The 20,932-nt window shown below is 48.6% G+C and overlaps 1 protein-coding gene across 3 annotated transcripts in view; it reads right to left on the bottom strand.

Annotated features, from left to right (window-relative positions):
- The window catches only part of MATN2 (matrilin 2), a 129,942-nt gene that overhangs the window by 17,345 nt on the left and 91,665 nt on the right, over nt 1-20,932 (bottom strand). For 2 of the 3 annotated variants that reach the window (XM_025870890.2, XM_025870889.2), the window contains exons 7-10: nt 20,552-20,674; nt 14,573-14,695; nt 10,982-11,104; nt 10,563-10,685 (exon numbers count right to left, since the gene is read on the bottom strand). In XM_025870890.2, coding sequence (XP_025726675.1) covers nt 10,563-10,685; nt 10,982-11,104; nt 14,573-14,695; nt 20,552-20,674 — 492 coding nt within the window. The remainder of the gene's footprint in view (nt 1-10,562; nt 10,686-10,981; nt 11,105-14,572; nt 14,696-20,551; nt 20,675-20,932) is intronic. The other variant, XM_073893007.1, reaches the window with a different exon arrangement.

The raw sequence follows: 20,932 nt of genomic DNA, 5'->3' as shown, positions 1-20,932 counted from the left end.
CAATTGTTCTTATTCTCACTTACCAGCTGGGAGACTAAGGTTTGGGAAGGTTAATGGCTCGCCAAGATTAATTGCTAATAAGTGATAGCACCAGACTCAAAATGTAATCTTCTGATAATAAATCCCACATTTTCCCCAACTACATTACATTGCATTGCTATATCGTAAAGTAAGCTTTCAAACATGAAGGGAATTTTGCCCGTCTTCTATTGGACAGACATGCTGCCAAAATCTTTGAACAATGGGAAAATATTATGTTAACTAAAATTATAACTGCAGAAGAGAGTCAAAGCAGAGTCGGCCTGTCCTGTTTGCTCTGAAAATGACTTACTTCTCTGGACACAATCTAGACTCATTATTAATGCAGAACATTCCCCAATGGCTTGGGGTAGTTCCTCACGTAGTGTTGAGTGGAAATACAATTGAGTGATCCATAATAGAGACAGCTGGCTGGCCTGTGGAGGTGAGCATTTTTTTCCCACCATGAATTTATATTAAGAATACTCCATTTTCCAACATAATAAAACAGCTATAACTCTTTCCGGCCAGCCTTGTCAAGCCATAACGCAGCACACCCTTTCCTTCCCCCATGCCCTGTCCTGTTTTCTTGGCTCCATCTCAGGCTGTCATCGAGAAGAGTGGCTGAGTCTTCCCACACAGACCCTGAGCCGTGGCGGTCTGCACCTACACCAGGCAGATCGGTGCTGCTTTCCTTTATCAGGAGCCTGCTGAGCCCAAAGCCACTGTCCACGTCACCCTTGGCTACAGACTATCACAGGAGCTCCCAGCCCAGTTTCTGAGTTCTCCTGAGTGTTCACATTAGCGGCTGTTTGAAATTTTATTGGGTGCACGCCTTTTTATTTTAAGATTATTTATTTATTTACTTGACAGAGAGAGAGAGAGAGAGAGAGAGTGCAAGAAAAAGCAGGGGGAGGGGCAGAGGGAGAGAGAGAGAAGCAGGCTCCCCACCGAGCAGGCAGCCTGATGTAGGGCTCAATCCCAGGACTCCGGGATCATGACCTGAGCCAAAGGCAGTTGCTTAACCAACTGAGCCACCCACGTGCCCCAATTGGGTGCATGTTTTAAAGCATGTGGAGAGTTTGGTTTTTAACCCTTTCCCTCCTTGTTCCCCCAGAGCATCAAATCAGATGACTGTAGAGCAGTGGGGAGTTCTCCACCTCACGTGAGTATTAGAATCACCAGCAGAGATATTTTTAAAGGCAGAACAGGCAGATGATTCAAAATTCAAACACATTAAAGGGCATACTTCCCCTAAGGAGGGGTATCTGGCAACATCTACCAAAGTTACAAGATGTACCTTTGACCCAGCAACCTCACTTCAGGAATTCTCTCCTACAGGTACCTTGTACCATAGGAAGGGATATACTTTCAAGTTATTCACGGCAGCATTGTTTGCAATAATGACAAGTGGAAAACAACCCAAGTGTCCAGCAACAAGGGAATTAAGTAGCTGTAAAAAGCATGAGAACATTCTCTATGTAAAGATATGAAATCTCCAATAAGTATAATTGAGTGAAGAAAAAAAAGGCGTAGAATAGGGGTATATACAGTACACCATTTTTTTCTGTAGGTAAGAAAAGGGAGGAAATAAAAATATATATTTATATTTGCTCTTATTCACATAAAGAAACATGAAGGATAAATAATAAACTAATGAAAATAGTGTATTAGTTATCTGTTGCTGTGTAACAAGTTACCCCCACACCTAGCAGCTTAAAACAACATTTATTATCTCACAGTTTCTGGGGGTCTGGAATCCAGGAGTAGCTTAGCTGGGGAGTTCTGACTCAGGATCTCTCATGAGCCTGTAGTCAAGCTGTCGGCTGGGGCTGCAGTGATCTCCAGGCTCTACTGGAGCTAAAGGATGTGATTCTGAGCTCACTCACGTCTTTACTGGCCGGCCTCACTCACTTCCTTACTGGCTATTAGCTGGAGGAAGCTTCAGTTCCTCAGCATGTGGGCTTCTCCACAGGGCAGCTTACAACATGGCTTCCCCGAGAGCAAATGATCCAAGAAATGAGAGAGAGTGCTCAAGATGGCAACCACAGTGTCTTTTATTACTTAATTTGAGAAGTGACAGGCCATGGTTCTTTCCATATGCTATTGGTCACACAGACCAACAGTGAAGGAGGGAACTATACAAGTGTGTGACTACCAGGAGATGGGGATCACTGGTGGCCATCTTGGAGGCTGGCTACTGATAGAAGGGAGGTAGGGAATGTGATGGGAGGCCATAGGGGGAGCAAAGCTTCTTAATGTATGTCTTTTCATATTGTTTTGATTCTTAAACCATGTAAACCCCTTACTTATTCCTTTTTTTTTTTTCTTTTTAGAGAGAGAGAGAGAGCATGTGCACATGGGGTGAGGAGAGGGGGAGAGGGAGAGAAAGACTCTCAAGCAGGTTCCACGCCCAGCACAGAGCCCATCTTGGGGCTCAATCTTAGGACCCTGAGATCATGACCTGAGCCAAAATCAAGAGTCAGGTGCTTAACCGACTGAGCCACTGTGGCGCCTCAACCCCTTACCTATTCTAAAAATAAGCTAAAATTTAAATTAAAATGCTTATGGGGAACAAAGAATTTACAATGAAAAGTTTGCTTCTCTCTCACCTTTGACACTCTACATCATTACTTTTAAAGCCTGCACCATCATTTAATCAGTGTTTTATTGGACGGGCATTTAGGTGGTGCCTAGTCTTCTACTATTATAAACATTATTGTAATGAATATTCTTGTGCATATAGTTCTACATACAATGTGAAGGCATATCTGAAAGATAAATATCCAGAAGCAGAAATCCTTAGTTAAAAGGCATGAACATTTAAAAGCTGATAAATATTTCCCAGTTGTCCTCTAACGAGGTTACATCAGTGTAAGACAGTCTCAGCTTCAGGGAATCTAGGGTACCGCCGGGGCATCTGGTTGTTTTAAAAGCCCCACAGGTGATTCCAATAAACTACCAAGGGTGAGATGCTCTGTGCCTCCATCATCAAGAACCAGACACCACTGTCTTTCTCTTGGGCTGTTGCATCGTCTACTAACTGGTTTCCACACACTCTCTTTTACCCCCTCCAATCCATTCCCTCCCCTCGTCCTAAGTCCTCTTTCCAAAATGCAAATCTTCTCACATCACTTCTTCCCTCTGCCTGAGATTCTCAGAGTCTTCAGAAAAGACAGAATCCCTACAGCCTCATCTGGCCCACCCTCCCCCCAGCTCCGAGCACTGTCTTTCAGTGCGTACCTCAATACCAAGCCAGGGGCCCTCCCACCACCGTGGTCTACACAGCCATTCCTCTGTTTCTCCTTCTTCACCCTCCCCCCGATCTCCTGAGGTCTTCCTGTACCTCCCCACGTGGGGCCTCAAAGCAGCTGGAATCCACCCCTCTGATAAGATCACTGCTGTCACCGAAAAGGGAGTCACGTGTTGGTTTGGGTCTTCACCTGCATCCTCACTGGGCTGTGCTCGCATGGGCTTTGATCAAGAGACCACACACTCACTGGACCTGCCCTTCCCTCCTGCATCTCGCATTGCCCAGTGTAATGCCTGATACACAACAAGCTCCCCATCGAGCAGGGAGCTGACGTAGAACTCAATCCCAGGACCCCCGGATCTGGTGAGTAAAAGGAAACATTTCCTCAGTTTTCTACTTTGAAAATTAAGGGTAACCAGACCCTCCACCCAGGGGTTTTGTGCAGATGTTTTATTTTTTTATTTTTATTTTTTTTAAAGATTTTATTTATTCATTTGAGAGAGAGAGAGAGAGAGAGAGAGAATGAGCAGGAGAGAGGCAGAGGGAGAGGGAGAAGCAGTCTCCCTGCTGAGCAGGGAGCCTGGTACGGGGCTCAATCCCAGGAGACCCGGGATCATGACCTGAGCCGACGGCAGACACCTAACCATCTGAGTCACCCAGGCGCCCTTTATTTTTCTTATTTTATTAAAGATTTTATTTGGGGAGGGGCACCTCGGTGGCTCAGTCAGTTAAGCATCTGACTCGACCTCAGCTTAGGTCTTGATCTCAGAGTCATGGGTTCAAGCCCTGCATTGGGCTCTGTGCTGGATGTGGAGCGTACTTAAAAAAAAAAAAGATTTTATTTTTGAGTAATCTCTGTACCCAACGTGGGACTTCAACTCATGATCCCAAAATCAAGAGTCACATGCTCTACTGACTGAGTCTGCCTGGTGCCCCCAAGATTTTATTTTATCATTTTATTAAAAATTTTATTTTTAAGTAATCTTTACACCCAATGTGGGGCTTGAACTCATGACCCCAAAATCAAGAGTTGTATGTGCAGGGGCACCTGGGTGGCTCAGTTGGTTGAACATCTGACTTCAGCTCAGGTCATGATCTCAGGGTCCTGGGATGGAGCCCCATGTCAGGCTCCACACTCAGCAGGGAGTCTGCTTGTCCCTCTGCCCCCCATCCAGCTTGTGCTCTCTTTCTCTCTCTCTCAAATAAATAAATAAAATCTTAAAAAAAGAGTTGCATGTGCAGATGTTTTAAGTGAGAACCCTGTGGCGGGTGGATGCTGGGTGGTTCTCACTCTCTCCCCCACACCGGCCTTGCAGAGTGAACACTTCATATTTGCTCAGCAAAATGTCCAGTTCCTGCCTATCAGGGATGTTCTGGGTCACTCATAAGTTAAGGAACCACATGTGGTAAATTAGAAAATGCCCAAGGTGTACTGTCGTCAACTTCCTGACCATAGGTTCTAGCTGCTTCCTATTCAACCAAGTCTGGAGACCAACTTGGAGTCAGCTTCCGCCCAGTGCCAGATACTCCCCTGCAGGAAAGTACTTCAGTGTTTCCCTAACAGGCAGAGGGAGCCACCATCCCTGACTCACGATCATGGGGTGCCTTTAGCCCAGGTAGAATGGTGGGTACCCCAGCAAGGAGTTCATCCATTCAGCAAGTGTTTCTGGAGCACTTGTTCTGTGCCTGGCACCAGTCTCATCTTTGGGCTGGAAGGGGCCCAGGAGATTGACTGATCCAACCCTTTACTTTAGAGCTGAGGAAACAGATGGCCAGAGAGGGGACGTGACCTTCCCAAGGTCTCTGAGTCGGCAGAGGTGAACTGGGTCAGCTGTGCTGGGGGCAAAGCTGGGATCAGACCACAAATCTACCACCTTCATGTTTCCTGGTCCAGCAGCACCTGCAGTGGCCATCCTAGCTCAGCAGAGTCTACTCAGGCTAGGAGATTCTCAGAAGACAAAATAAAATCGTTTCCTCAAGGGAGGCTGGGCCTCCAGTCTCACCTAACTCTATAAAGGCTGTAGGTGAACTGTCCCGCCTGCCCCTCCAGGTCCCGTTCTCACCTGCTGCCCTCTGGCGCTCAAATCTCAACACCCAGTGCGCTCACTCTCTGGGCTTCTGCATGCTGTTTCCTGTGCCTGGGAAGTTCTGCCGCCTCTGTCTTAGGCTGTTCTGGCTGCTATAACAAAATACCATAGACGGGTGACTTGTAAAGAGCAGAAATTTATAGCTCACAGCTCCGGAGGCTACAAGGTTGGGTGAAGACCCTCTTCCAGGCTGGAGACTTCTCCCTGTCTCCTCACATGGTGAAAGGGACTGGTGGGGGAGTTCTGTGGGATCTCCTTTATTAGGCCATTAATCCTATTCATGAGAGCCCCATGCTCATGACCTAATTACCCCAAGGCCCCACCTCCTAATATCATCACCTTTGGGGATTAGGATGTCAACATACGAATTTGGGAGGACACCGACGTTTAGTCCACCATACCCTCCATCTCTGGCTAGCTCACTCCTTCAATCTCCAGATGTCAGATCAACCATCTCTTTCTCAGGAAACTTTCTCTGGCCTAGCTGCCCCATGCTCCTGCCGCGCCTCTTCTTCCCACGTCACACGAAATATTTTTAATTTCTTTCTTCCCTGAGAAACTTGAAACGCTGTCAGGGCAGAAACGGAACTGGCATCAACCCCAGGGAGGGAGGCCCAGTGCCCAGCACGATGTGCCCAGCACGCTGCAGGTACAGGGTCAATACCTGTGGAGAATAAGAGCAAATGGACCAAGAGCTTAAGGAAGTGCCCAGACTCAAATGCAGAGACGAGAGTGAGGACCAACTACTGGGAACCAGGACTTAAATGGAACGGATGAGAGGAGGTATGACAATCTCAGGATGCAGGAAGAACACATTTTTCCCCCCAGGAGAAGAATCCTTTTCTTTCCTCCTTAAGGGAGGCAGGTCCACACCTTTCATTCAACCCCTGTCCTGAATGGGATCTACAATCTGTGATCAGGATGATTACAGGTTGAGGACAGAGCAGGGGTGTTTGGGACCCACGTGTCGCCGCCCTGCCTGCTGACGGACTGCTGCGCTCCCGTCTGGACTCCACACCCGCTGAGTCGCGGGTGTCTGTGGCACAGCCATCCCAGGCTCATGCGTTCCATGGACTCGCACCTCTTGGTGATGACAGACGGCAATCCTGGGTCTGAGGCTCCACGTAGGAGGTTGTTAAAACTGACCCAGCCCCGGAGGTGGCCTGCCAAGAGGGTAACGAGGGCCCAGAGATGGAATTACACCATTTTCGGGCGTTTCTTATAATAAAACTAGGAGCAGCCAATCATTTGCTAACTCTGTAATGGCTTTTGCTCAGACGACCCAAACAAACAGCTGAACGGAGATGTCCATTTGGAGGGCACCTCACTCTCTGGGCATGAGGTCCTGAATCAGGGGACCTGGGTTCTGGTCCTGACCTTTCCACTGACCCTCGGGGCCAGCTTGAGGTGCCAGTTTCCTTCCTGCGCTTGTTTCCCACAAAAGAAACAGAAGACCTCGAAGCTTCCTTCTGTTCCTATAATGTGAGTAGGTGAGGGTGAAGGTGGTCTTCTCCCCTCACTCCCTGCTAGGGACTGAATTGTGTCCCCCTCCCCCTACCAAATTCATATGTTGAAGCCCGAACGTCCAGTGTGGGTGTATTTGGAGGCGGAGTAATTGGGAGGTAATTAGGTTTAGATGAGGTGGGGAGCCCATGGTGGGATTAGGGTCCTTAGAGCTTGCTCTCGTCCCCCCTCTCCCCACCACCATGTGAAGACACAGTAAGAAGGCAGCCATCTGCAAACCAAGAAGAGGGCTCTCACCAGAACACGACCATGCCAGCACTTTGATTTTGGACTTCCAGCCTCCCAAACTGTAAGAAAATAAGTTGCTGTTGTTTAAGCCACCCAAACCCTGGTGTTTTGTTATGGCGGCCTGAGCAGATTACAACACTCCATTTGCCTTGCTCAGGGCTGTCTCTGCCTTTCAAAGTCAAGCTGGAGGGCATCATGCCCCAACAGCCCTCCACAGCCTGTGGTGGCTGGACTAGGATTCCCAGTGCTCTGTGGCTTGTGGCCCAGATTCCCGTCAGCATCCTGCCCTTGCCAGAGTCTGACAGCAGCCTTGAGGACTCATGAGTCTGGCCTCTCCCAGGGTGGCCAATCTCTAGGGCTGCTCCAACTGAAGCAGGCCCAGCCCCGGGGGAGGTAGGTCTCCAGGCAGCAAGGCAAAGTGCTACCTCAGCCTTCTCCTCAATGCAGGGCAGTCTAACGGTGGGAGGAAAGACCACAAAAGAGTACCTTAGGGTTTAAGGCAGTTTACAAGTTCCCAAAGCACTTCAACTTTTGTCTCTCCCTGTGCCACTTGGCAACCCTGACAGAGAGGCAGAAATCATCGTCCCAAGTTGACAGTTGAGCAATCAGATCCAGAAAGGGTCAATTCTCTTGCCCAGGGTGGAAGCAACAAGATTTAAACCCAGTCTTTGGGCTCTTAGGTCAGTATTCTTTCAGCTCTGCCACATTATTTCTCAGATCTGTGCAAAGGGTACCACGGGGTGAGAGGGCAGAAGAGGAAGTACCAGTTGGCTGGCAGCAGGAAGTTCTCCGCGGGGAATGTCATCCACAGGCAGGGTTTCTATCTGCAAGGCTGGGAAAGGAAGGCTGTGCTAAGTGGAGAAAAGACAGGCTGGAGGTACAGTGGCCGCTCAGAGAATAACGGGACTTACCCTCCTGAAGAACTGGAGGAAATGGGGAAGACCTGGGATGGGGCTCAAGAAGTGGAGGAAGGGGTTCTCTGACACTGCCAAATTGAGAAACGCAAACGGAACTTTAGTTTGGGAGACAGTGGAGAGCCACTGAAGGTTGCTGGGTAGGGAGTGGAGTCTGTGCCAGGTGTCACAGGAGAAAAAGACAGGTGGTCTCTGACCATTCACTCACTCACTCAATGAACCTTGTTGAGCATCTCCTGTGGGCCAGGCCTGGGGACTCTGACTCCAAACAAGACCCAGTCTCAAGCCCCAGGCGCTGGCAGGCCAGTGGACAGTGTGCTCTGTGCACATAGCCTGTGGAGTCTTCCTGATGCTGGGACGCCCTTGCAAAAGGTCTACCTCAGGGAAATCACCAGGAGCTAGAGAGGGGAGGAGTCCTCTCAGCTGCAGCTTATAGAAAAGACTACTCCATTTCCCTCCCCACCTTAGCCCACAGTCTGTGCATCAACCCGCCAACGCAAGAAGGCTCCTAGGGAGAACCTACAATCACAGTTTGGGGGCCAAGGACATGAAGAAGGGATGACAGGCTTCATCCCAGAGGCCGGAGAGCCCAAGGTGCCTGCAGGCATATGGCGGTAACAATGCCCACTTACTTCCAGGGCCCTGGGAACGTGGGTCTGCTCTCTATGCTTCAGAGAACTTTCTGGAAAGTGAGTGAAGTGTTCTTCAGGCCATCTGCTATCAAGGCTCTAAGAGGAGGCTGCCTTTCTGAAGGATGAAGGACACCCTTACACACTGAGCCAGCCCTGGCTGGCCCCCAGCAGGTCCCCCCTCTTCCCAGCCCAGCAGGCTTTCCCAAAAATTTGGAGTCATGTGGTCAGGCTCTTTGTCATCTGGCATAGAGCTGAGAAGCATAGCCCCCAGTTAACAATGGCCACACTGAAAACAAAGCCCATTATTACAGGACAGGGCAGCCAGGCTGAATCATCCCAGGGCAGACAGACAGCCTTTAATTAGGAGAACAGTTCAATACCTATGTATTGGCTGGTGAGTAAAATTCATTTCTTAGGTACCACCATTCCCAGAGGATAATTCTGACCTATCTGATCATCTCAGAAGATTTCATAGAGTCACAACCCTCTATAAATATAGACACATCAAAATTCACTTCTGATTGCACTGCACGTCAAATGGGAAAATGTGCAACATTTAAAAGTGTCAGTGGCATCACTCGTGTGGACCTGGGGGAGGAGGGACAGGGGTGTGTGACTGTAAGGGACAGTGTGTGTTGGGAAGGGCCGTGAGAATTTCTTAGAAGTCCTCCAGCCAGCTAACAGTCAGCTCTTCATGATGATCACAGTAAGGGGGGTGGGGGGCAAAGGAAGGGCATGAATGATCTAAGATGATGGAAAATTAAAGCCAACCAATAAAAAAAACCAAGTATCTGGCTCTGGCATGCAGTCACACGTAGATGCAATTCCACACGTCCACCCTCCTTCCGTGCCCCAATGCCCACACCCTCCCGGTGTTGGTGGCAGTAGCCGTCTCAGCTAGCAGCTAGCAGGCTGCCAGCCATACAGGGATAACCCACTCGCCGAGACTCCAGAATCTATTGCAAACTAGGGAAACATTTTTTCATGGTCTGCAGAGAGGGGCGCACCTCAGCTCGCCCGCCCCTGCGAATGGACAATATTAAAAGGTGGGTAACTTAGGTTGTGGCCACCATTGTATCAGTAGTCAGGGAAGCTAGCCCTATAACCAGAAAGACCAGCAGGGTGGGAAAGGAAGACTATGGTCCTTTCCCTCCATTTCTGAGTCCTTCTGTCAAAATGACTATTTTTTCAGTCTTTACCTTAGTCCACTGGGATTGCAGGGCAGAAAACACAACGTTCTCGAGTGAGGAGAGAGGGAGATCTGAGGGCTTTTTTTTTTTTTCCTCAATTAATGGGACAGGAGTTGGGGCCAGCTGCAAGGATATATGTACCCAGGAAACATCACTGCCAAGCTCTCCATCTGCTGATAGATTATGAGGTTGGGGGAGGGAAGGTTTCTCAGGAGCCTCCCCTTCTCCCAGGACTGACTTTGGAGTCCCATAGACCAGAGCTTGAACCCACGCCTTTAAGAGGGCTGACCTTGGGCTCCTTACTTAATCTGAGCTGCAGTTTCACCACAAGCTGGAGATTCCACAGTATTGCCAGAGCCTGAGGTTGCATGTGCTTAGCACAGTGCCCGGCATGAAGTCAGCACTCAACAAGGGGTCTGTCTGCATGATGATTACTGTGCATCGCAGGCTGGCTACCACTTTCTGCCGGATTAGGGGTAGAGAAGAGAAAGGCAAGAAATAGGGCTCTGTCCAGCTTCAACATGACCCCGAGGCACGCTGTAGAAGTAGGAAAAAGCTGTCTTGGGGAGTAGGGGAAGGAAGCTCTGGGGCAGGGGGAGAAGCACCAGGGCTCAAAGCACTGAACGAGGCCTTTAATGCCCATTCACACAGGCCCAGCAAAACCCACAGATAGCCTGTGCCGAGTCCCGCTTGTCAGTGGACCCCAGAACACTTACTGGCACAGGTCTTCCCGTCACTGCGGAGCACGTGTCCCTCAGGACACTGACAAGCAAAGGATCTGTCTGTGTTGACGCAGGAGTATTCACAACCATGGTTGCTCAGCAAGCAATAATCCGCCCCTGCAAAGCCAGACAGCCAGGTGAGGTTGGCAGTAAGACTTTGGGCTACTGATGATGGCAATCAAGTGACCACAGTCTTGTCTGTCCCCCCCCCTTTACCCCACAAAGTCATGAAGTCTGCTCCCCCACCCCTCAAAGGCATGCAGTCCCCAGAGGACACCCCCCACCATCTTCCTGGAGCACAGGAAAGGGCAGAGGAACGACAGGACCATGAACCACCCTCCTCTGCAGCGGCCATATTTTTCACTCTTGTTGCAAAGCTTTTCCGTAGAAGAGAAGCATAGACGGAGACTTACTGGAGCAGGTCTTGAGGTCCTCATTGATAAGGAAGCCTTCCGAGCACTGGCAGACGTAGGAATCCTCAGTGTTCAGACACAGCTGCTCACAGCCGTGGTCCTGCTCAGCACAGTGATCCACTCCTGCGTTTGTCACCCAGGAAAACACAAAATAACCTGACAGCGCTCACCGGCAACGGGGCATTAAGAAAACCGTCCTCCTGTGGGGGGGGGGGGGGGGGGGAGGGGAGCCCATAGGAGCCATTTACTTCATTGGCATCACAAAGAGCACTGCTGGAAGGTTTGTTTCATTCTACCCAGGGCAACTGGCCTCTGGAAATTCAGCCTTGTTTGTTTCTTCTTCTTCCCATTTCTGTGTTTTGAGGAGTAAAGCAAAGCGTCTACACCTCCTGTGTTGGTGTTAGCGACAGCAGCTCCTTGTGCCAGGACCTTGGCATCCTCATCTGCAGTCCTCAGGGCTACAGGCAGGTGTGAGCCCCGTCTCAGAGAGGAAAGCGAGGCTCAGGGAGGCCCAGCTGCTTGCCCAAAGCCACACCACTTAAGAATGAGGGTGGTGGTATCAAACCAGCTGGGCTCAAATCCCACCTGCACCGCTTCCTAGCCGGGCGATGCTGGGCAGTCACTTGACCTCTGGGCCATGGCTTCCCGACCTGAGAAACGGGGATGATGATGGTTGCTTTCTTAGAGGAATGTGGTGAGAAGGGGAGGAGTTGATACCTGTAAGGCCCTCAGACTGTAGCTGGCACACGGGAATTGCTGAGGGGATGCTTATTAAGTACCGCTGGGAAAGAATTAATTGTATAGTTTCATTTTTCTCTGAAAATGACACAGAAAAAGTGTTTTCACCCCCCCTACCCAGGACACCCAGATTCAGAAAACAAACCAGAGCCACAGCGTGCATGTGTGGCCGATCCTGGCACCCAAGCACTGCAGAGCTGGCCCCCATGGGCAACGAGCACCGAAGGACAGTGAACATGTAGCTGTGGTGAGCAGAGCCCACAGACGGCCCTGCAGGCGGCCTCCCAGATTTCCCTGATGGAGAAAACGCACACCCAGGGACTGGAGACACATTGAAGGCCTTGTGCCGGGCCATCAAGCAGGCCTCTGACTCCTCAGAAGGGCCCGGGGCTGGTGCCTTCGGGAACATTCCACTGTTGGAGGCACCTACTGCTGACTCTTGCAGGATCTCAGGAGCCAGAAGCCCAGATTCACACCTTGGTTCCACCACGAACCAGTCATGGAACACCAGGAAAGTGACTTACTCCTTTTCTGCCACAGGGTCCCTTGAATAGATATGACTGTAGATGATAGGGCTACTCAGACACGAGGTAGATGGCTCCTAAGGCTACCGTGAGGATAAAGTGAGTGAGTGCCTGGAAAGGGCTCACCACAGCCTCACAGAGTGTGCACCTCATAAGCGCTTGCTGTTATTAGGGCCGGGGGCTCCCTGAGTACTTGAGGGAACCAGGATACCATGGCCTTCTTTGGGAACTCCTAGGAAGAAATGGCTTGGTTTATACTTTCTTGAAGCTAAGTGGTCTTTCTCATTTGATCCCAGAGAGACAGTATGGCCCACTCTCTTCTGGCCCCACTCTGAGCCCTTCAAGCCTCCTCCAAGCCACGCTGGGAGGGAAGAACAGGCGGGGGCCCCTGGAGCTCCAGGTGGGCTCAGCCAGGTCATGCCCAGCCTGTCCTGGGACACTTGCCAGGGCTGTCAGCTGGCAGACCCCACACTCCTGGAAGAAGGCAGAATGTACCCGGATTCATCTTTACCAGGACATCTCCTGCTCCCCACCAGCGTCTCATCAGGACTCAGAGACTTCCAGAAGCAAGTGTACAGCAGCACTAACTTTCTGGTTCAAAAGTTCTTTGACCTCCGAGATCAGTCCTTAGAAAGCTTACTGGAGGTACTTTGTTCCCTCTACAGACTGAAGGGGCACAAGTTTTCCTGAGGATTGCTCTGTACCTAATGCTTCATCTGTGAAACTTCCCCTTCTGGCAGTTTGTGGTCCAAATGCTCAACAGCTGCACTGTTCTCATTTACAATCTATCTCTGTCCCCAAAGCTGGAGCAGATGTGGGGCCTGCCGAGGGGAAAGCCGCACAAAGGGCCCCTTCTGTGCTGGCCATGTCACGGAGCCCCTCTCCCAGCAGAGCAGGGTCACAGGCATCCACCACAGTGCTCATGTGCCCCCCCCCAACCCCTGCTGGCCTGGACCAGTGGAGACCGTGCCTCATAAAACATGATGGAACCGTCCAGCTGGCAAAGCCTGCAAGTTTCCATGCATTTACATCACCAAATGGAGATTTGTTGGGCCTCTTACACAAGAAAATTAAGAAAGGCTTCACAAAAAGTCCCATATTTCCCAGCTCCGCCCTCAGACCAGCTCTGTGGTAGCCCACATACTTTCAGAGGTCTGTCCCTTTTGGCTTCTTGTCCCAGCCTGCAGCCACACTGGTCACTCTCCCAGGCTCCGTGGTCATCATGAATTATTATCTTTCATTGTGTTTTCCTTGTGCCAGGCCCAGGCTAAGAGACTGAAATGGTCCTGCTTATTCCCCTTAAAAACTCGAGCACATCAATACTGCCCTTATTGCCACTTTTCTAAACAAAAGGGAAAATCAAGGCTTGGCAAAGTTAAATACTTTGCCTGGGACCACATGTCTACTAGGTGATCGTGCTTGGATTTTAGATTCTGGTAGGTCTGACTTAATCAGTGCTCTCCAACAGTGAAGAATAATATTAGCTAATATTTATTGAGTGCTTATTAATACTTAGTGGCACTATTCTTTTTTTAATTTAAATTCCATTAATTAACATATAGTATATTATTGGTCTCAGAGGTAGAGGTCAGTGACTCATCAGTCTTCTATGATGCCCAGGGCTCATTACATCACATGCCGTCCTTAATGCCCATCACCCAGTTACGCCATCCCCCTGCCCCCCTCCCCTCCAGCAACCCTCACTTTGTTTCCTATGATTAAGAGTCTCTTATGGTTTGTCTCCCTCTCTGATTTCATCTTGTTTTATTTTTCCCTCTCTTCCCCTATGAGCTTCTGTTTTCTTGCTTAAACTCCACATATGAGTGAGATCATATGATAACTGTCTTTCTCTGATTGACTTATTGGGCTTAGCATAAAACCCTCTAGTTCCATCCACGTTGTTGCAAATGGCAAGATGTCCTTTTCTTGATGGCTGAGTAGTATTTCACCATATATATATATATATATATATATATTCACCATATATATATATTTCACCATATATATATATATATATACACCACTTCTTCCTTATCCATTCATCTGTCGATGGACATCTGGGCTCTTCCCAATAGTTTGGCTATTGTGGACATTTAGCAGCACGTTTTTAAGAGCTTTATATGTATTGGTTTTTTTAATCCTCACAACCCAATCTGTGAGGTGGGTAGCATGAATAGTCCCATTTTATGGGTGATAAACTCAGGCAAGGAAGAGAAAGCCTCTTGGACCATCGGGCTTTCAGGAGACCCAGCAGCTTCAGAAGCGAGCCCCAGGGCCTATGTGTGAACTGCGCCCTCCCATCCGAACCCCCCTGCCCCGGCACACTCACGGCTGCAAGTCTTGCCATTGGGGTCCAGGGTGTAGCCCCGGCGACAGCGACAGTAGTAACCTTCCTCCGTGTTGATGCATTCGTGCTCACAGCCCGGTTTGTTCAGCGCACAGTAGTTGATCCCTGAGGGGAGAAAAGGCAGACCCTCCTGCAGACTCTGGGCTTCTCCCAGGGCTGTGAGGTCAGCCCCTCATGGCAAATACTCAGTAAAGAAGGTGCTCTATAGGACAGAGAAGACGGCTCCTGCTCTCTGGGAGCCGGTTTGAAGGAGAACCTAGGATCAGAAGTCTGGATTTTTTCAGCTTGGGTCTTTTCCCCTTTTGATGGCCAAAAGCTGGTGAAGTGGGTTGAGGACAATTCCCAGCCCGTCCCTCCTCAAGAAAGATGGAAACACCCGGAAAATCCAGTTAGGCTTTTCTTCCCCAGTTAACCTGATCACTAGGGCTCAGAGCACGTAGGGAACCACTGTCTGCAGTGTTATCTGACAATGACATCGGATAGCACAAGGCAGAGCCAACAAAAGCTGATTGTGCAAAAATATCCAGCTAGCTAGGGGAGGCAGGACCTGGCAGTTACATTAAGAAGGGTCCAAATGCTTAATCTCGCTCTACATGAGATCATGGCAGCCTCCATATCAAGAAAGTGGAGAAGATACATCTGATGCTTTGTGGCAGGGGGTTGTGGCAGTTGTGTCCTATGTAGACATTTGCCCCCCTCCAGGCTGGGTTTCTGCCAGCAGGTGGGAGCAGCATCTTTACCGGGAGCCAATTAGCATTTCATTTCCTGGTAGAAAATGTTAAAGTCACAAGACCCCATGAAGAACAGGTTATAAGGGAGATGGAGAACTGGGAAAGGAAATCAAATGACCTCGTGGAGGGTCTTCATGAGACTGGTGTTGGAGGAACTGTCCCCTTAGTGGCTGAGCTGGCTCTGTTTAACTGCATTGTTCTTTCTCCTGCAGATGTGGGCAGACACTGCTGGTTACCATGCCAACAGCCATTACCCCGTCTCCTCGGGACTAGAACCCTGACCCCCAAGGCATGAATCATGGCTGATCTAAGCCAGCCTGGCAACCATCCCTTCGAGGGGCTTTGATGCACCCTCCCAAGTGACTGGGGACAGAGTTTGAGGAGAAGTGGCTGCACACTGAGCATGCAGAGAGCACTCTCACCACACGCAGGGAATGGCCAAAGAGGAGAGACGCCACCACAAGTGTCACTGACCCCTTGGCCTTCTCTGTAACTCATCCCTTCTGTGTGAGGGGAGGCAGGATATTGTTAGCTGCGTGCGGTTTCAGTTCATCAGCCTGGAACTCATCAACAACCTTACCTGTGAGGAACAGAACTGAATGCTGGGAAACAAGCAAGGAGCTTCAGTGAAGAAAAAGGGGCCTGTCAATAAACACTGGCCACATACAGACAGACAAAAGAAAAACAAGCAAAGAGATAGAGTACAAAGGGCCCTACAGTCTGGGGCCACATAGCGGAGGGTCTGTGGGAATCGCTTCCTCACAGGCCCAGAGAAAGGTGAAATGGTTTTCAGTAAATGCTGCTTTAAAAAGCCAGCATTCAGCCACTATGGGAAACGGTATGGAGTTTCCTCAAAAAATTAAATAGAGAATTACCATAGGATCCAGCAATTCCACTTCTGCATATTTACCCAAAAGAATCAAAAGCAGGGACTTGAAATCAGCCTTAAAAAGGAAGGAAATTCTGACATATGCTACATCGTGGATGATGCCTGAAGGCATCATGTGAAGTGAAATAAGTCAGACACAAAAGGACAAATATTATATGATTCCACTTATATGAGGTAACTTGAACAGGCAAACTCAGAGACACGGAAAATCAAATGGTGGTTGCCAGGAGCTTGGAGGCGGAGATGGGAATGGGGAGTCATTGTTTAATGGGTATAGTCTGGGGAGATGACAAAGTTCTGGAGTTTAAGGGTGATGATGGTTGCACAATAATGTGAATGTTCTTAAAGCCACTGAAGTATACACTTAAAAATGGTTAGAACGGTCATTTTTATGTTAGGTGTATTTTACCACAATTTTTTTTTAAGATTTTTATTTAATTGACAGAGAGAGAGACAGCGAGAGAGGGAACACAGCAGGGGGAGTGGGAGAGGGAGAAGCAGGCTTCCCTCAGAGCAGGTATCCTGGGATCATGACCTGAGCCGAAGGCAGACGCTTAACAACTGAGCCACCCAGGCGCCCCACCACAATTTTTTTAAAAGCCAGCAATCTCTCTCTCTCTCTCTCTCTTTTTAAGGATTTACTTATTTGGGAGAGAGAGACAGAGAGAGACAGAGAGAGAGAGCATGCCCTGCTGCACAAGCAGAGGGGAGGGGTCGAGAGAGAGGGAGAGAATGTCAAGCCGACTCCCGGCTGAGCCATGAGATCATGACCCTGAGATCGTGACCTGAGCTGAAATCAAGAGTCATATACTCAACTGACTGAGCCACCCAGGTGCCCTCCCAGCATTATCTTTAAGAAAGATTTACATATGAAATAATTAAACTGAAAATCATTTTGATTCTTAAAGATGTGATCACTCAGCTATCTGGCAAACACGGACTCTTCTCCAAATGGTTCCTGATCGCAAAGGTTTAACTGTAGATCGTGGCCTTCTTTACATGCTTGAGTTACATTTCTTCACATGTGTATTACTTCATCAGTATTTATTGAGTACCTACCATGTGCCCCATAGGTGTTTCAGTCTCCTCGCTAACTGTAAGTGCCACACATGGGCCAGGCTTGTGGGTAGCTTTACCTGGTGAAGCCCAGAGGGTCCAGTGAGCCCCACATGAGGTCAGTTGGAGGGACAGTCAGACAATAAATTTTAAACAGAACTTAGAAGTGCCAACTCACAAGAAAGGTGGAGATTTCCCTGAGAAGGTACGACATAAAAACATGAAAGAGCAGTGACCCCAGACAGTGAATCATAATGCCCATGGAGTGGCACAGATAGCACATTTCAGAGAAATTGGACAGGCTACTAAATGTTAAAGCAGGATGTCATGTTCCTTTGGTTTAGCAAATCCAGGTCCAGAGAAGGAGAGTAAGCCTGTTGAAGGTCATAGGGCCAGTATGAGTGACACTGCTAAGACCAGCCCTCACATCTCCCAGCTCAGTCCAACCTTGTATGCCATCCCAGCTCTTCAAGTATGATGTCTCCAGCGACGGAGAGCATCAACCACGGGGCCAGCATGAGCAATCCTGGAGCCCAGCACACGGGTCACACCCACATAGGATTCCGCCCTCAGGCCCCACCTCAACAGCCAGGCCAGTCCCAGTTTCTGTGCTTTGCACCACCGCCTTAATAATTTATGCTTTAAAATGATGACAGTACTTTCCAGAAAAAGAAATTGTGCCCAGATGAGGAGGAAGAAGAAATCCCGGCCAAGAGACTTTTCTTTAGTAGAATTCTGCCTTGAACTTTGTTTTCCACCTTAATTGGATGACATCAAATTCCTTTGAAAAACAGATTTCTTATTAGATTTGAAAATTGCCCACATCCATCCACCATCTATTAAATGTAAATGGCTGTACCCTGAGCTTGAGGTCTGTAATGCTCTCGAGACCTTCAAACTCTTAATAACAAACTCCAGATTTAAATCTAATTTCTTGTTTCCCTCTTCCACATAATGCTCCAGAGAGACAGGGAGCGCTCACTTCCATTCACAGCTGTCTGCCATAATGGACAGAGTGCAAACATTAAGTCAGGGGTGGCTCTAAGAGGCTGACCTCAGGAGCCCAGTGCTGGGTCTGCACAGACAATGGAAAATGTAACAATGAGGCAGGAGGTTGAGAGAAGGGCTGGTGAGGACATGGAGTTTTAGAAACAAATTCCATTTTTCTTGGATGAAAAAGTAGGACACCTGGCTAAAGAGGAAATGGAGCTATAATTGCTAAACATATACGGATGAGCATTAGGGACTCTGGACTGGGCCACAGCCTACAAACAGGCCCATGTATGGGCTCATTTGTGGTGGTCAAACTACTCCCAATGGTCACCTCCTTTCCACTCACCCTTCTGTTCTTGACCTCCTTCCTCCCCTGATAACAATGCATGCGTCCACTGCCTTGGACCCTTCTCTTACTCCAAGTCCCTCTCCAGGCAGGATGTGGGGGAGTGGCAGAGGATGAAGGAATCCTAGATGATTGGTAGGAGATGAAGAGCTCCAGGGGTGCCTGCGTGGTGTGGTCAGCTAAGTGGCTGACTCTTGGTTTTGGCTCAGGTCATGATCTCAGGGTTGTGAGCCTCACATCGGGTTCCATGCTCAGCACAGAGATGCTTGAGATTCTCTCTCTCTTCCCCTCCCACTTGTGCTGTCTCTCGCACATAAATAAAGAGATGAAGAGCTTCAAGCAAATTCCCCTTCACTGATGGCCGTATGCCTAACTAGTTCCCTTTTCCCTCCATTAGTAATACACATGAAGCTTGCAACCACAATGTGTGCCTGAGTTGAACCAGATCTAATTATCCCCTGCATAAGAGCTTTTGGTCTACAAATGAGTCCACCTGTGACTGATTTTCCCTGGGTATAGTCAGCCACTAACACACTTATCCCTAGAAAAAGGTGTAAATAGCAGAGAGGAGTGGCCAGGCCAGAAAAGTTGGCCCTTTACCCTAGTGAATGCATGTGTGGTCTAATGGAAAATATTCCACCTAATTGTTTTCACATTCTGAATGCTCTCAGTGAAAATTCCTATTTAATGCTCGAATGTTTGCAGGGTTTGCATCTAGGCAAGGCTGTAGGAATTATCTTTTATAAGAAAGGCGCAGTTTCAAAACATGGCCTCTGCAACCATCTACCACGGTACAAGGTCTAATGCTTATTAGAGTGAGGGGCTAAGTCCATATGTGCTGGGAGCAGAATGTGGCTTGTCTGGATTCAGTTCTATAGCCCACAGTGCTTTTTCAAAAGAAATACATGGTTGAGCGTTTGAAAATTCAGTCCTGCCTGTGATGCAGAGCCCTGCTGTACCTATCGCCAGGAAGAGGCAGGTGAAGTGCATGAGAACATACATCCCTAAGAGGGGGTTCCAGAAAGTTCTATAAACAAGACTGCCAGGAGAACACAAACAAGTCAGTACGTGTGTCGCCTGACTACAGAAATACTTTTTTAAAAAAGTTCACAATCTGCATGCTTTAAAAGGGCCATCTTCCTAAAGAGATCGAGTAATTCAAACAATAGTTGCAATTCCTCCAGGATGATAAATCTCAGAGAGATCCGTTTACTCATTCCTTCAGTCATTCACTCAGCAAGTCTTGTGTTACACCTCCATGTGCTAAGCCCTTGGGGTGTTGAGGATTCAAGAGTGAGAGAGAGAGAGAAGACTCTCTGTCCTTGTGGACCTTCCATTCTAGTGGTTTCTCAGGGACAGTCTGGTTTAAAGAGATCCCATTTGGGGTCCGTGCTCTAGATCACCCTTGATGTGCCAGCTGATAGGCATTTGAGTCACTCAGCACATTATTCATTTCATCCTGTTGACACCATGTACCTCTTGAGTGCTGCGGGGATGCCCTAAAGTCAGAGTTTTTTTTCTTTCTTCGTGTCAAAGAGGATAGAGCAGCAATTTCCCCCGCTTAGCAGCCATCAGGTATCTCATCTGGTATAACTGGAAGAAACTAACTCCTTTTACCTCCTGTCTCTGAGCCCAGACTGTTCTTTCTCAAAGTCCCAAATACATGTTGTGGGGCTAATGAGGAGGGGGGTGGTGTGCCCTCATTTCCCATAGGTTGGAGCTTCGACTCTGCTCAATGAATCCCGTGGCCAGACCCAGTCTATTCAGTCTCTAAAAATCATCCCCATCACAGAATCAGGAGTGACAAAAGGTAAAATCAAGGGCAGAAGAGTGTTAGTAAACACAAATGCTGAGTACAAGTATACTGGCTTCAGATTTGCAAGGAAAAGGAAATTTAGCGGGGCATTTATGGGAACAAGCCCTTCTCCTACACCCAGGGGACTTACTTCTGCAGGTCTTCTTATCTGGATTCAGGGTGAAACCTTTTAGGCAGCGGCAGGAGTAGGAGTCACCTATGTTAACACACTCGTGCTGGCAGCCATGATGAGACGAGGCACAGAAGTCTATCTCTGGAGAGAAAGAGAAATCATAATAATGATGAACAAAACAATAAATCTAACCAGAAAACCAAGGGATTTTCAGTCTTCATTTTCCCTAAACAGATAGATTCCCATAACCTCAAACACTCCCACTATGAAGGGATCTCTCAGTGAAGCTATTTCCATGTTTAGAGATATGGCCCCCCAGTGAGAACTTCCTTGACATTACAAAATGTTTATGCAGCAAATGAATTTGTGAAGATGCTTTCCTTGTCCTGGTTCATGTAA

This window comes from Callorhinus ursinus, unplaced genomic scaffold, assembly GCF_003265705.2.
Source record: "Callorhinus ursinus isolate GAN/ISIS: 27379988/994484 unplaced genomic scaffold, GSC_fseal_2.0 scaffold5, whole genome shotgun sequence".
Lineage (NCBI taxonomy): Eukaryota > Metazoa > Chordata > Mammalia > Carnivora > Otariidae > Callorhinus > Callorhinus ursinus.
This window is presented reverse-complemented; position numbering and strand designations above follow the sequence as displayed.